General features: G+C 47.0%; 1 protein-coding gene across 1 annotated transcript in view; it reads left to right on the top strand.

Annotated features, from left to right (window-relative positions):
* The first annotated feature begins 927 nt into the window (after positions 1–927).
* LOC144508908 (orexin/Hypocretin receptor type 1-like) overlaps positions 928–16,885 on the top strand; it is a 31,447-nt gene continuing 15,489 nt past the window's right edge. Inside the window, exons 1-4 of the mRNA XM_078237121.1 lie at positions 928–976; positions 5,087–5,398; positions 10,831–11,009; positions 16,123–16,366. Of these exons, the coding sequence (XP_078093247.1) occupies positions 928–976; positions 5,087–5,398; positions 10,831–11,009; positions 16,123–16,366 (784 nt within the window). The remainder of the gene's footprint in view (positions 977–5,086; positions 5,399–10,830; positions 11,010–16,122; positions 16,367–16,885) is intronic.

Below are 16,885 nucleotides of genomic sequence, written 5' to 3'. Positions count from 1 at the left end.
CCTTGCTGCACTGATTTGTTTCCGGCACTGCCTCACGGTTCGGGGGGCCAGTGCCCTGGCACTGACCGAGGCAGCGACTGCCTCCCAGGACGCATGGCCATCAACCCCCCAGGGTCTGCGTCCTCCTGGGAGGAAGAGGGAGGGGAGAGGGAGGGGGGAGGAGGGGGAGGGAGGAGGGGGAGGGAGGAGGGGGAGGGAGGAGGGGGAGGGAGGAGGGGGAGGGAGGAGGGGGACGGAGGGGGGGAGGAGGGGGGAGGGGAGGGGGGAGGGGAGGGGGGAGGGGGGGCGGAGGGCGGTGGTGGTGGATGAGTGCCTCAATGATTAGCGACAGGGGAGAGGGAGGGGGGTGTCACACAGCCATCGGAGTGTAAGTGGGATGGAGCCTTGTGCGGGATTATCCGGCACGGCAGTCATGTGACGGGTGCGCTTTTTCGATGTTTTTTCAAACTGCGCATGCACAGTTCAGAGCTCCAATCGTTCCGGCAGCACTAAGCCCCGCCCACAGCGCGAATCGGACTGGAGATGGCTGAGAGTGTATGGGGGCGCCTGAAAGCAGATTTCTAAGTTGGATCTATATTCCGCCCAGATTCGGCACTTAGAATGAAAATGGTAAAATCGGGCCCTTAGGGTGGGATATTACAGCCTCGCTTGTCCCGAAACAGTAACATCCCGCCGGAGATCAACGGACCTTCCCATTGTCCGCCCCTCGCCTGCTCCGATTCCCGTGGCGAGCGGGGTTGTAAAATCCTGGCCTTAATCTCCCTGGTGGCAAATACACTCTCTTTAAATCCTACTGCGGTGAACACAACAGGTCCCAACTGGGACTAAAAGGTTAATGGACCCTCTCAGGGTCTTGCTTTATACTGGGTTTGGTATACGAGCTCCGCCTGGTTGGCTAATTACCAATCCCCAGGGAGCTCGTATTTAATGAGCCCAATTGGGAGGTGGATTAGTGATTCCCCGTGCAAGTCATGGGGTTATCACATTGATTATTGTCGAATGCTGTCTCTTTCTCTCTCGATGTGGAGATGCCGGCGTTGGACTGGGGTAAACACAGTAAGAAGTTTAACAACACCAGGTTAAAGTCCAACAGGTTTATTTGGTAGCAAAAGCCACACAAGCTTTCGAGGCTCTGAGCCCCTTCTTCAGGTGAGTGGGGATTCTGTTCACAAACAGAACTTATAAGACACAGACTCAATTTACATGAATAATGGTTGGAATGCGAATACTTACAACAGGAGCTGGAAGCATGCAGGGTGCTGGGAATAGGAGGATCTGGGGGAGATATGGGGGAGCATGCTGAATGGGGTTCAGCACTCACCCTTGCTGCACTGATTTGTTTCCGGCACTGCCTCACGGTTCGGGGGGCCAGTGCCCTGGCACTGACCGAGGCAGCGACTGCCTCCCAGGACGCATGGCCATCAACCCCCCAGGGTCTGCGTCCTCCTGGGAGGAAGAGGGAGGGGAGAGGGAGGGGGGAGGAGGGGGAGGGAGGAGGGGGAGGGAGGAGGGGGAGGGAGGAGGGGGAGGGAGGAGGGGGAGGGAGGAGGGGGAGGGAGGAGGGGGAGGGAGGGGGGTGTCACACAGCCCCCTCCCTCTCCCCTGTCCCCTGAATGCAAACACGGGACACAGTGGACAGAGTACCCTTCGTTGTCCAGTACTTCCCCGGAGCGGAGAAGCTACGGCATCTCCTCCGGAGCCTTCAACATGTCATTGATGAAGACGAACATCTCGCCAAGGCCATCCCCACACCCCCACTTCTTGCCTTCAAACAACCGCACAACCTCAAACAGACCATTGTCCGCAGCAAACTACCCAGCCTTCAGGAGAACAGTGACCAAGACACCACACAACCCTGCCACAGCAACCTCTGCAAGACGTGCCGGATCATCGACACAGATGCCATCATCTCACGTGAGAACACCATCCACCAGGTACACGGTACATACTCTTGCAACTCGGCCAACGTTGTCTACCTGATACGCTGCAAGAAAGGATGTCCCGAGGCATGGTACATTGGGGAAACTATGCAGACGCTGCGACAACGGATGAATGAACACCGCTCGACAATCACCAGGCAAGACTGTTCTCTTCCTGTTGGGGAGCACTTCAGCGGTCACGGGCATTCGGCCTCTGATATTCGGGTAAGCGTTCTCCAAGGCGGCCTTCGCGACACACGACAGCGCAGAGTCGCGGAGCAGAAACTGATAGCCAGGTTCCGCACACACAAGGACGGCCTCAACCGGGATATTGGGTTTATGTCACACTATTTCACATAAATATTTCTGCTTTTTTCCTCCTGAGTCTTTATCATGCGATCCTAGAATCAGAATTTATGTCACACTATTTGTAACTCCCACAGTTGCGTGGACCTGCAGAGTTTCACTGGCTGTCTTGTCTGGAGACAATACACATCTTTTTAGCCTGTCTTGATGCTCTCTCCACTCCCATTGTTTTGTTTCTTAAAGACTGGATTAGTTGTAAGTATTCGCATTCCAACCATTATTCATGTAAATTGAGTCTGTGTCTTATAAGTTCTGTTTGTGAACAGAATCCCCACTCACCTGAAGAAGGGGCTCAGAGCCTCGAAAGCTTGTGTGGCTTTTGCTACCAAATAAACCTGTTGGACTTTAACCTGGTGTTGTTAAACTTCTTACTGTCTTTCTCTCTCCACAGATGCTGTCAGACATGCTGAGATTTTCCAGCATTTTCTGTTGTTACATCTTTAACCAATCAGATGGAAGAGTCCTCATTGAACCACGTAGGTCAAAAATCCCATTGTGCAGCAGCCATGCTTTTGGCTCCAAAGTGGCGCCCACAGTGTTGTTGCACCGTCCCAATGCTATCACGCCAGCCGTCCTGTTGGTCAGGCTGTGAGTGTAGGTACAGGGGAGTATGCGCTGAGAGGATGTAGAGTAAGCAGCTTGTCACATCAGTCTAACTGCGGGACTGATTTGACTGCAGCACTGCTGTTTTTGACCTGAACACACCAGCTGACCTGTGCCCAGCCACAGAAAATGCTGCCACTATTTATTGGGAAGGTGGCCTGTTCAGGTTAGCTGCTGAGTGATTTTTACCCAATGAGTTAATGTTTCGGTAGTTTGCAAATTATAGCTGTTGAAGTCCACAGGGCTGTGCCACCTGCTGTCAGCTTTCATTATGACTTCTGAGAATTCTGTTCAGACGACTTAATGCGTCATTGTAAAACTGAGGCTTGAAAATTCAGAGGCTACTTTGTGAGAAAGGTAGATTGCTCTATAACATAGACAATAATGAAGTCCCCAAAGTTCAGTGGCTGACATTTCAGTCCTTTCACATTCTGTTAAATCCAGCATTCCAATTCCACAGGGAGCAATAAGGCCATATCTCCAACATTTCCAAGCATTATTCATTGCTGAAAATATCTGTATAAAATCATGTTTCACTGCATTTTACCTTCCATGGCCTCCAAGTAGTACATGCTTCAGCTACAGGTTCAGGCAGCATGGTGGTACAGCGGTCAGCATTGCTGCCTCACAGCGCCAGGGACCCAGGTTCAATTCCCAGCTTGGGTCACTGTCTGCGTGGAGTTTGCACGTTCTCCCCGTCTGTGTGGGTTTGCACCAGTTTCCTCCCATAGTCCAACAATGTGCAAGTTATATGCATTAGCCACGCTTAATTCTCCCTCAGTGTATCTGAACAGGCGCCGGAGTGTGGCGACTAGGGGATTTTCACAGTAACTCCATTGCATTGTGAATGTAAGCCTACTTGTGACTAATAAATAAACTTTATCTCACCAATCATGCTACTTTATATAGTTGAAGAAAATCAGACTGACACAGGGGGGAGTTTTCCTGTCCCGCCCACCACGAGAATCGTAGTGGTTCGGGGAGTTGGACCATTGCAAAAGTCCGTTAATCTCGGATGGGATTTTCCAGTTTTGGGGTGAGCACAGCCGGAAAATCCCACGGATAATCTCTGAATAATAAGTGTGCTTCATATTAGCACATGATCAAAGTGTTTTTCCTATTTCCTGGTTGTACTGAACTAATATTCTTCCAGTATAGGAGGTCTTGTGGTGCAGTGGTAGCATCTCTACCTCTGAACCAAAGCTTCAGGTTCAAGTCCAACACCTGGACTTATTGGCCACGGGAGGAGGATTCATAATATGATTTAATGGGCTGATAATCCACTTGGGAATCCTTCCCCCACTTTTCCCCCAAAGGGAAAAAAGCTTGGTTGGAATTTTCCTGCCATTCGTGCTGGCAGGATTTTCTGCTTCCGCTGCAGTGAACAGAGATTTGGCTGAGTGACAAGTTCTCCATCCTTGCTTGCAGCGACATTGGGTGGGAGAGGTGAATGGTCAGAAATTCCAGCGTGTGTGTGTGTGTGTATGAAGATATGCTCAAACATTTTTTAAATTCTTATAATTATTGGACTCGCAATTAAGGACCCATTAGTAAAAGTTTATTCAGCTAAATTGACAAAAGTTATGTCCAGGTTAAGTTTCAGCTTGTCCTGAGAGATTGAAATTAATAAACTCACAATATCCAGTGACTTCAGCCAGTCAGGAAGGATTCAGAATTTCATACTTAAGACAAATCTTGATGATAGCTCATTATGCAAAGTGAGGGAAGTGATGGCCTAGCAGTATTATCGCTATTAATCCAAAAACTCAGCTAATGATAAGGAGAACTGGATTCAAATCCCAGCACAGCAGATGGTGGAATTTGAATTCAATAAAAAATATTTGGAATTAAGAGTCCACTGATGACCAGGAAACCATTGTTGATTTTTGGAAAAACCCACCTGGTTCACTCATGTCCTTTAGAGAAGGAAATCTGCCGTCCTTACCTGGTCTGGCCTACATGTGATTCCAGAGCCACAGCAATGTGGTTGACTCTCAACTGCCCTCAGGCAACTAGGGATGGGCAATAAATGCTGGCCAGCCAGCGACGCCCATGTCCCATGGATGAATGAATAAAAAAAAGATTCTGATACAGTCTTACTTGTCTTCAGGACCACTTAGAAATGGATACATTTTGATGGTTCTGGTCCAAATATCTTCCTTGTAGAAATTCTTACGAATGTTCATCCTATTTTTCAGGTTTTGGAGTCCTGATTACATTCAGCTATCTAAGTAACTACCTGACCGGCACAATGATGTTGGAGATGAGTTGTGCTGACATGTGCCCCAATTCCAGGGACACAACCGGATATTTTAATGGTATTTTCCGTGTGGTTAATCTGACCGCTCCCATCTCCAATGTGACACCGATAGGAGGAGCCAGCCTTGACAATGACGCTGAATTTCTGCAGTACATATGGAGGGAGTATCTCTATCCCAAGCAGTACGAGTGGGTCTTCATAATGGGGTACATTATTGTCTTTGTGGTGGCTCTGGTTGGAAATATTTTAGGTAGGTAAAAGGCTTTTAAAGAAAATAAATCCACATGTCGTTGAAAAGCTGATGAATTTCACTGCTGGTAGATACCAAGGTTGCTTTGGACACCAGCACTTCCCAACCTCCCTCCATTTAAGGAATACTCTGGCCGGAATTTTCTGGCTGTTCACGCCCTGCCTCCGATGCAAACAAGGATGGGGAATCTGGCGCTTAGCCAAATCTCCATTCACTGCAGCGGGACCAGAAATCCCGTCGGAATGAACGGCCGGAAAATACCGCCCCTATCTTCCTGATTTTTCTAGCAAAGTGGATCGCCTCACACTTATTCACTTTATATTCCATCTGCCAAGTTCTTGCCCATGCGATTAGCCTGCCCAAGTCCTTTTGAAACCTCCTTGGATCCTCCTCACAATTTACATTCCCATCTGGTTTTGTGTCCTCAGCAGGTTTGGACATATTACAATTGGTCCCTGCATCCAAATCAATTAAGTTCAAGTTCATTTATTAGTGTCACAAGTAGGCTTACGTTAACACTGCAATGAAGTTACTATGAAAACCCCCTAGTCACCACACTCCGCCGCCTTCTTGGATACACTGAGGGAGAATTTGGCATGGCCAATGCACCTAACCAGCACGTCTTTCAGACTTTGGGAGTAAACTGGAGCACCCGGAGGAAACCCACGCAGACACGGGGAGAATGTGCAAACTCCGCACAGACAGTGACCCAAGCCGGGAATCGAACCCGAGACCCAGGCGCTGTGAGGCAGCAGTGCTAACCATTGTGCCACCATGTGTGGATCCAGCACTGATCCTTGAGGTACTCCACTAGTAACAGTCTTCCATCTCAGGAATGACCCATTTATTCCTACTCTGCTTTCCATCTGTTAACCAATTCTCGATCCATGCCTGTATATTGCCCCCAATCTCATGAACTTCAATTTAGTTTACTGAAGTCCTATGTGGGACCATATTAAAAGTCTTTTGTCTGAATATTAAAAAATCTAAATATACCACATCCACTGGTTTTCCTTTATCGATGCTCCGGGCAACATCCTCAAAAGTCTCCAACAGGTTTGTCAGACATCTGGATGTGAACCAACTAACCGCAGGACTCTGCCACAGTTTGCACCATGCTTACTGTCCATGTTGACTGCCACGTTACAGTAAATAGCTCTCAGTCAAACAAGATCTCAATTCCAGTGACCTGCTTCAGAAAGTTGGGATACTTTCTGTTCACGAAGGTGACTTAGTTAAAGTCTGACGCTGCAATCACTGAATGAAGTGAGGTTAATTTGGAGGGTCTGCCTGCAATTGAACAATGGAGACTGAAATATCCTGGAGCGGTTGGTGGGCTGGGAGACAGTGGGATCAGTGGAATATTGGGAGGGGCTGCGTTGAGACGGTTTCCCAACACATTTCCACTACAGGGTCAATTTCCCGTTAGTAGGACTCGATGCAGAATGGTTGCCAGCTCCAAGGAGGTAGCCAACCATGTTGTATAGGGTCATAGATAGAGTCATAGAGGTTTACAGCATGGAAAAAGGCCCTTTGGCCCAACTTGTCCATGCCACCTGTTTTTTTTAACCACTAAGCTAGTCCCAATTGCCCGCATTTGGCCCATATCCCTCTATACCCATCGTACCCATGTAACTGTCTAAATGCTTTTTGAAAGACAAAATTTTATCCCCCTCTACTACTCCCTCTGGCAGCTTGTTCCAGACACTCACCACCCTCTGGGTGAAAAAACTGCCCCTCTGGACACTTTTGTATCTCTTCCCTCTCACCTTAAACCTATGCCCTCTAGTTTTAGGCTCCTCTACCTTTGGGAAAAGATATTGACTATCGAGCTGATCTATGCCCCTCATTATTTTATAGACCTCTATAAGGTCACCCCTCAGCCTCCTACGCTCCAGGGGAAAAAGTCCCAGTCTATCCAGCCTCTCCTTATAACTCAAACCATCAAGTCTCAGTAGCATCCTAGTAAATCTTTTCTGCACTCTTTCTAGTTTAATAATATCCTTTCTATAATAATATAAAATATCCTAATGCGAGTGACTGGCATCCTGCCAATGGCAGGGTGAGCACCCACTGCATGAGGAGGTGGTCACCATGCGGTTGCCCAGGGAAAGCGTCAGAACCGCGGGCTCTACGGCCTAAAGAGGGTACCACAGGTGGGGAAGCAGCCCCCCGCACCCCCCCACCCCCCACCCCCGGGCCCCAGTGATACCCCTAGAATGGTTTCCATTTGATCCACCGCCCCTCAAATTTTTATTATTTTTCTGGGACTTAACAGTCGGAGGCTCGAGGTCTCCTGCCTGCCCCAACATCACCCACCTCCCCCAGTGCCATCAGAGCTGCCAGCCCTCTGATTGGCCCAGCAACCTCAGGAGCACGCCCGCTCTCATTAGCTGTTGTGTCCACAAGCAGCCAATAAGGAGGCCCGTCTGTTGTCAAATGACTGGGACTGCCCCGTTGTTGATAGGTGCGGATCTCTACCCCGTTGGAATTCAGAAGGACGAGAGATGATCTTATTGAAGCCTCAAAGATGCTGAGGGAATTTAATAGGGTGGATACCCAGGGAATGTTTCTTCTTGTGGGGAATCTAGAACAAGGGGACACAATTTAAGAATAAAAGGTCCCCCTTTTAAGACTGAAACGAAGAGAATTTTTTCCTCTTGGGGAGATGTTAGTCTGATCAATTCTCTTCCCCAGAAAGCAGTGGAGGCTGGGGGTCATTGAAGGTAATCTAGGCTGAGTTAGACAGATCTTTGATAAACTAGGGAGACAAGGGTTTGAGGGAGGGGTTGGGGGCAGACAGGAAAATGCAATTGAAACCACAATCAGATCAGCCATGGTCTTGCCGAATGGTGGAACAGACTGGAGGGGCTGAGTGGCTTATTCCTGTTTCTAAATCTTACATTCCTCTGGGCCCAGGACCTGTTTTCCAGCCTGACGTTGGGACTCTGAGGTCTACAGTAAAACGGCCTTTGTTCCTTTGCCTGAAATTATCCAGATTGGCAACTAAGTCCAAAGTACATCAACAAGGGGTATGTGCACAGAACAACCAGAGCTTTTAGGATTGCCTAAGCATTTTGTACTGAAAATTTTGTTTAAATTAGCCAAAAATGTAGACTTTTCCTTCAGCAGTAACTCATTGTAACTCACCCATGTCCCACGTGTTGCAAAGTTTACTGATCCACTGCAAAACTGGTTTAACAGATTAAACCAGTTACTATTTATGTATTTAAGCAAAGTATGTTAATGAACCATGGAATTACCCTAGAATTTTCTTATATAATGTACCAGGTTAGTGCCCCCCCCACACCCCCCCCCACACCCCCACCACCACCCCCCCCCCCACCCCCCACAAACCCCCCCCCCCCCATCAATTTTCATTCCAAGTATGGGCAGCACGGTAGCACAGTGGTTAGCACCGCTGCCTCACAGAGCCAGGGACCCAGGTTCAATTCCTGGCTTGGGTCACGGTCTGTGGGGAGTTTGCACGTTTTCCCCGTGTCTGCGTGGATTTCGTCCGGGTGCTTCGGTTTTTTTCCCACAGTCTGAAAGACGTGCTGGTTAGGGTGCACTGACCCGAACAGTTGCCAGAGCGTGGCGACTGGGAGAATTTCACAGTAACTTCATTGCAGTGTTAATGTACGCCTTGCTTGTGACTAATAAACTTACTTTAAGTTTGTGCAATTCCTGTAATCCATTCTGTCCTCTGCTTGCAGTCAGCTCACTGATTGCTGTAAGGTTAGACTGCCCTCTGCTGACAAAACTGGGTTGTGAACCTGACAACATTCTGAGTTATTATTGAATCCATTTCTCAATGTGCTTGCAGTGATTGGACTGGGGGCACAGAATGACTGTCAGACACAATGAGGCAAATTCAAAACTCAGCTTGATTTGCTATTCTTCATTTGAAAAGTGGATGGTGCGATAAAGATAGTAATATAAATCTTTGGCAGTGAATCTCCTGTGCATCCCCTTTAGTTTCTTATCATTTGTACATGTTACTGCATCAGTCACGTAAAGGATGCACGGTTAGTGTGAATGGTGCTGTTCTCCACCTGATTCACTGCAGAATTGAAATAACAATTATATTTATCAGAAGAGATGTTTATTCCTGCTCATTACAGTCCATCTCTACTGACCATCAGGAAGGAAATGCCTCGAGTCCTGATCGTTGCAATGTCTTGACATGTCCGGATCTTTTCACTTTAAGGATCTAAACTCTAGTTTGGGAGATTATTTTTCTGAGGGTTTTTGGTAGTTATTATTCATTGTGAACTATTATTCATTAAGGACTTTATTTTAATATAAAACTCTTGTTATAACCATTGAAGAAGAATGAGGGATCTGTGTAACTCATGAAGTGGAATTTAATGCCCTCCCCTGGTGGCAAGTGGTATTAATCAGGCAGGAGGATGGCAAGTAGGGGCCCCCCTCCCCCGATTAAATCCATGGTAGAAAGACACCTGGACAACCTCCTGCCCTGCTGCCAATTGAGGCCCTTTCTTGGGTAATTAAAGCCCCCTGCTGCTGCTGTTACTAACCCAGTGGTGGGTTACGACTTACCAAAGGAGAGAGCAAGAAGCAAACCCTTGTAGGGTTGCTTGCAAGCTCACAGGAGGGTTCTGCTCCTCAGCTCTTGTCCACTAGGAGTGACACCCTGCCCTTTGGTTGATGCCCATCACCCTGTCAGCCCCATGACCCCCAAACCCCCTCCATGATCTCTCACCTGATCCTGGGGTCCACCAACTATCCCACACCCCTGAGTGGGTGCATTACCGGCAGCAGCCACCCTCTCCCCTGTGGCGCTGCAGTTCAATAGAGCTGCTGGCCTCTGATTGGCCAGCAGCTCTCTGGAGGCAAGAATTTCAACCACCAGCCTCTCCCCCACACCCCGGGGTCTTTGATCCCAGGGAAGATTGGCCACTGTCCAGTTAAGTGCCTGAGTGGCACTGTTTCATGCAGTCTTCTTCCATGTCTGTCTCAGTGAGAGGCTTTATTGAACCTTTATGGCAGCCTTCAGTGAGCTTACCTCATGGCAGAGTCACGTGACTACAGCAAGCCAGATGAGACATGTTGCACAGTTACATTTCAAAACCCAAACATCCCCTTCTTCATACCAAACAAAAGATCCAAACAGGCATTTAATTCAGCCTGCTATCCCTAAAAGAGGCAATGTTGGGGATCTCACCAGCTGTCCATCTCTGAATCTCCCGCCTGATTAAATGCCCTCTGCCACCAAACTCCTTGTGGGGGTGGGGGCGTATTAAATTCCACCAATGGCCCAGTGCCAAAAACTGTAGGAAAGGCACAATCAGAAACTCTAAATTCTCAAAAGTGCTAAATGGGCCAATCGGCATCTGAGAGAGAACTGATTTATAATTTTGGGGTGGGATTTTTCATTTTCGTTCAGTCTGACCTTTACCGTGTTCTAGTGTGCCTCGCAGTGTGGAGGAACCATCACATGCACACCGTGACAAACTACTTCATTCTGAACCTGTCAGTGGCGGACGTGCTGGTCACTGCTATCTGTCTCCCTGTCAGTCTGGTGGTGGACATCACCGAGACCTGGTTTTTCGGTCAAGCCCTTTGCAAAGTGATACCCTATTTACAGGTACGGCTAATCTTGTCACTTTGAACTGCCATTTAACCACTTAACCTCTCTGCCTTTGAAATTACAAGTGGGGACATTTTAACAGAGGCATTAACTCATTTAAAATAGGTGGAATATTACCTTCATGAGATCGGCGTGGAAAATAATTTCATATGAACATGCCTGAATCCCACAGCTCAAGTTAAGACTTCCGACCTTCATTTCATAGAATCCCTACAGTGCAGAAGGAGGCCATTTGGCCCATTGAATCTACACCGACTCTCCGACAGAGCATCTCACCTCCACCCTATTCCCGTAACCCCATATATTTACCCTGCTAATCCTCCTAACCTACACATCTTGGGACGCTAAGGGGCAATTTAGCATGGCCAATGCACCTAACGCGCACATCTTTAGATGGGAGGAAACCGGAACACCCGGAGGAAATCCACACAGACATGGGGAGAAAGTACAAACTCCACACAGACAGTGACCCAAGCTGGGAATTGAACCCCCTGGTGCTGTGAGGAGGCAGTGCTGACCACTGTGCCGCCATGTCACCCATTGTGCACTGTGCCGTCCATTTAACATTGTTCAATTATCATCGGACCATTTAAAAATAAATTCTAATCATCACTGCTTTTCTCTTCTGGATCGTTTCTATTTTCTTTGTCTCCTAATGGATGCTCCAGGCCAAAGACTCTTTACAGCTATTTCCTGTCTGACAGAGAGTAGGGTCATTGTGAGGAAAACCATTCCAGCCAGTAGTTTGTCCCTCACAACTCACCCACCAAGATCAATCCCAGCATCCTAAATGACAACTTGGCAAACTCTTGCAATGAGGACTTGTTTTCATTGAATCATAGAATCCTTACTGTTCAGAAGAGGCCATTCAACCCAATGAGCCTGCACCGACTCTGACGGAGTATCTTACCCAGGCCCTCTTCCCCCACTTCATCCCTGTAACCTCGCACATTTACCATGGCTGATCCATCTAACCTACACAGCTTGGGACACCAAGGGGTAATTTAGCATGGCTAATCCACTTAACCCGCACATCTTTGGACTGTGGGAAGAAGCCGGAGCACCCGGAGGAAACCCATGCAGACACGGGAAGAACTGTCAATTTTGTCAATCAAAGTGGAGCCTTGAACTTTCACCTTTTAATGGGAAGTCAAAACCCCATTGCAGTGTTGCACGTGAGAAGGACTGCAAACCAAATCCAGCCAATCGCAGCATTTAATGTCTTGCAGAATTTATTTTTCAAACATTTTCCATACAATGCCTCTTTGAGGTCAACTAGAAACATCGAAAATAGGAGCAGGAGTAGGCCATTTGAGCCTGCACCGCTATTCAACATGATCATGCCTGATCCTCTATCTCAACCCCATATCCCAGTGCTCCCCCAACACCTCATGACACCTTTAGTGTCCAGAAATCTATTTCTTTCTTTCTTAAGTACATTCAGTGACTTGGTCTCCACAGCCTTCTGTGGTAGAGAATTCCACAAGTTCACCATCCTCTGGGTGAAGAAGTTCCTCCTCATCTCAGTCCTAAATGGCCTACCCCGATCCCAAGACTATGACTCCTTGTTCTAGGCTCTCCCAGCCAGGGGAAACAACATCCCTGCATCCAGTCTGTCCAGCCCTGTCAGAATTTTATATGTTCAATTAGATCCTCTCTCATCTTCTAAATCCTAGCGAATACAGGTCCAATTGACCCAAACGTTCCTCATACAACAATCCTGCCATCCCAGGAATCAGTCTGGCGAGCCTTCACTGCACTCCCTCTATGTCAAGTACATCCCTTCTTATATAAGGAGACCAATGTTGCACACAATACTCCAGGTGTGGTCTCACTAAGGCCTGTACAGCTGCAATAAGACATTTTTGCTCCTGTATTCAAGATCCCTTGCAATGAAACCCAACATATCATTTGCCTTCCTAACTGCTTGCTGTATCTGCATGCTTGCTTTCAATGACTGGTGTACCCAGGTCCCTTTGAATGTGAACATTTTCCAATCTATCATCATTTAAATAACTCTGCCATTCTGTTTCTTATTCCAAATTGGATAACTTACATTTATCCATGTTATACTGCATCTGCCACACGTTTGTCCACTCACTTAGCTTGTCTAATCACCTTGAAGCCTCTTAGCATCCTCCTCACTATTCACATTCCCACCAAGTTTTGTGTCATCAGCAAACTTGGAAATATTACATTTGATTCCCTCACTGGGGCCCAAGCACTGATCCCTGTGAGACCCCACTAGTCACCTCTTGCCACTTCAGAAAAGACCCAATTATTCCTTCTCTCGGTTTCTTGCTTGCTAACCAATTCTTAATCGTGCCAATATATTACCCGAATCCACAGCACTTTAATTTTGCACACTAACCTCTTATGTGGTACTTTATCAGAAGCTTTCTGAAAATCCAAATACACCACATTGACTAGTTCTCCCTTATCTATTCTATTAGTTACATTCTCAAAAAACTCTAGTAGGTTTGGTAAACATGATCCCCTTTCATAAATCCATGTTGACTTTGTCTAATCCTGTTGATATTTTCTAAGTGTCCTGTTATCACATCCTTTATAATACTCTAGAATTTTCCCTATTGCTGATGTTAGGTATTTTGTCCCTCCCTCCTTTTTAAATAGTAGGGTTACATTTGCCACCCTCCAATCTGTTGCGGAATCTACAGAACTTTGGAAGATGACAACCAGATCATAGGATCGCTACGGTGAAGAAGGAGGCCATTCGGCCCATCGATTCTGCACTGACCGCAATCCCATCCAGGCCCTATCCCCGTAACCCCACATATTTACCCTGTTAATCCCCCAGACACTAACGGTCAATTTAGCATGGCCAGTGCGCCTAACCAGCACGTCTTTCGGACTGTGGGAGGAAACCGGAGCACCCGGAGGAGACGCACGCAAACACGGGGAGAACTTGCAGACTCCACACAGACGGTGACCCAAGCCGGGAATTGAACCCGGGTCCCTGGAGCTGTGAGGCGGCAGTGCTAACCACTGTTCCACCGTGCCGCCCAATACATCTACTATGTCCATGGCCACTTCCTTTAGTATCCTGGGATGTAGACTATCAGCCCTCGGGATTTATCAGCTTTCAGTCCCATTAATTTCTCCAGAATCATTTGTTTAGTAATACTAATTTCCTTCAATTCCTCCTTCTCACTAGACTCTTCCTTAGCATCTCTGTGTCTTCCTCAGTGAAGACAGAACTGAAGTAATTCTTTAAAACTCTGCCATTTCCTTGTTCTCTATTGTAAATTCTCCTGTTTTGGACTATGAGGGACCTACATTTGTCTTCACTAATCTTTTTCCTTTGATATACTTATAGATCTTTTTATATGCTCAGGCCACCTGAACTGCACTATTCAGATAAGTTTAAGTTTCAAGTTTCAGTTCAATACTCATCCCTTCATCTGACTGTAACATTCCCACTGTAAACTGAGGAAAATGACTTTTCACCAATTACCTTGTTATTGTTGGAACGGGACACATGTTACCCGAGATTTTCATCCTCCACCCATCAGGGCAAATACAAGAACACCAAATTTCAAACAATCACAACAATTTATGCTACAGGAGAAAAGGTTGCTGATTGATTGGCAAGTTGGATCTGATTGGCTGAGATGTTGCCATGGAGAAAGCAATGGGGAACCGTAAGCTCCCCAAGCTCCCAAGTAATTAAAAAAAGATGCCAGGCTTGAACATGTTCCTTTTGTTTGTAGATTGTGTCCTTGGAATGAATGTATGTCACTTTTAGCAAGTGTAAATGAGCCACATGAGAGTATTGTTAGCTGTGATTCCATAATTGGGCAGCACTTGCTGAACAATCCTGAGTGCGCTAATAGCTACATTAACAATTTAAGCTAATCAGTTGAGCTTGTAACATGACTTATTTCCACTTGCTAAAAAAATTGGTGTTCATGCATTCATCATAGAATCATCATAGAATCGCTACAGGACAGAAGAGGCCATTCAGCCCATCGAGTCTGCACTGACCCTCTGAAAGAGCACCCTTCCTAGGCCCAATTGCCCTCCCTAACTCCATCAGCCCACACATTTCTCATGGACAATCCACCTAATCTGCACATCCTGGGACACTAAGGGGCAATTTAACACAGCAAATCTATCTAACCTGGACTGTGGGAGGAAGCCTGTTCCTGTGCTGTACTTTTCTTTGTTCTTTGTTCACCTGGAGGAAACCCACACAGACACAGGGAGAATGTGCAAACTCCACGTAGACAGTCACCCAAGGTTGGAATCTGTATTTGAACCTAGGTCCCTGGCATTGTGAGGCAGCAGTGCCAAACACAGCGTCACCGTGCCGCCCCCCCCCCCCCATTAATCCTGATGAAAAGCTTTGGCAACATGTTTCTCTGTCCAGCAATATCCAAGTGCTGTTTCACTTCGCAAATTTCTGAACCAACTTGCTGTGAGTTAGCAGGTGGAGCAGAATGTGTCCTGAGAATCTAACCATCGCCTCTCCACTGAGCCCAAGGGTAAAAAGGATCAACACAGGACTAACCCTCGCCAATATTGGTTTTAAATTATCAAAGATTTGGTATAAAGGTGCTTGCGGGAGCGGCACGGTGATGCTATGGTTAGCACTGCTGCCTCGCAATGCCAGGGACCCAGGTTCAAATCCAGATTCCAGCCTTGGGTGACTGTCTAAGTGGAGTTTGCACATTCTCCCTGTGTCTGTGTGGGTTTCCTCCGGGTGAACAAAGAACAAAGAAAAGTACAGCACAGGAACAGGCCCCCTGGTTTCCTCCCAAGGGAACTCCCAGCACTGGTTGCCATCCAGTAGCACCCACTCCTTCAATGGCAACTGCAATATAAACTTGTCAATTTCACAAAGATGGGGAAACCTTGTAGAAAAAAATATTTCACATTGACATGCACCTGAAACGAATTTACATCAATTTTACAAAATGAGGATGCTACTTTTTTTAAAAATCGATTTGAAATAAAGATCCTTTACAGAAAAGCTCACAGAATAAGATTAGCATAAATTACTGCTACCAAAGCGGATAGAAGTGGTTTCAGATTCACAACAGACCAATTGTGCTTTGGTTTGATTCTGACAATGACCTTTCTTTTGCAGACAGTCTCGGTGTCTGTGTCAGTTCTGACTCTCAGCTCCATAGCTCTTGAGCGCTGGTATGCAATTTGCCATCCTTTAATGTTTAAAAGCACAACAAAGCGGGCAAGGAACAGCGTCATCGCTATCTGGATCACATCCCTGCTGATAATGATTCCTCAGGCGATTGTAATGGAATACAGCAGCATAATCCCAGAACTAGCCAACAAAACCCTGCTTTTCTCCGTCTGTGAAGAGCAGTGGGGAGGTGAGTACAGAATACATTACTGAGCCGTGTTGTATAATAGCTGAACTAAACAGACTCCTGTAGACGCGTATGGTTTAGTTAACCTTTATCTCTTGTTCTTTCTTTTCCCACCCCCAGTGGGGCGCAAGACTAAATGTTTTCACTGGAAAGATGGAGGCTGAGGGGAGACCTGATAGAGGTGAACAAAGTTATGAGAGGCATAAACAGGGTGGATAGCCAGAGGCTTTTTCCCAGGGTAGAAGTGTCAGTTACAAGGGGGCACAGGTTCAAGGCGAGAGGGGGAAAGTTTAAGGGAGACGTGGGGGGAAGGTTTTCACGCAGCGAGTGGTGGGTGTCTGGAACGCGCTGCCAGAGGAAGTGGTGGAAGCAGGCACATTGGCAACATTTAAGAGGCAGCTGGATGGGTCCATGAATAGGGAGAGAATAGAGGTAAATGGACTGGGTAAGGGCAAGAGGTTTTATTTTGTTTAGTTATGGCATCATGATTGACAGTAAGAAGTCTCACAACACACAACAGGA

Source organism: Mustelus asterias, chromosome 21 (assembly GCF_964213995.1).
Source record: "Mustelus asterias chromosome 21, sMusAst1.hap1.1, whole genome shotgun sequence".
Taxonomy (NCBI): domain Eukaryota; kingdom Metazoa; phylum Chordata; class Chondrichthyes; order Carcharhiniformes; family Triakidae; genus Mustelus; species Mustelus asterias.
The sequence above is the reverse complement of the archived record's forward strand: the minus strand, read 5'-3'. Positions and strand labels throughout refer to the sequence as shown.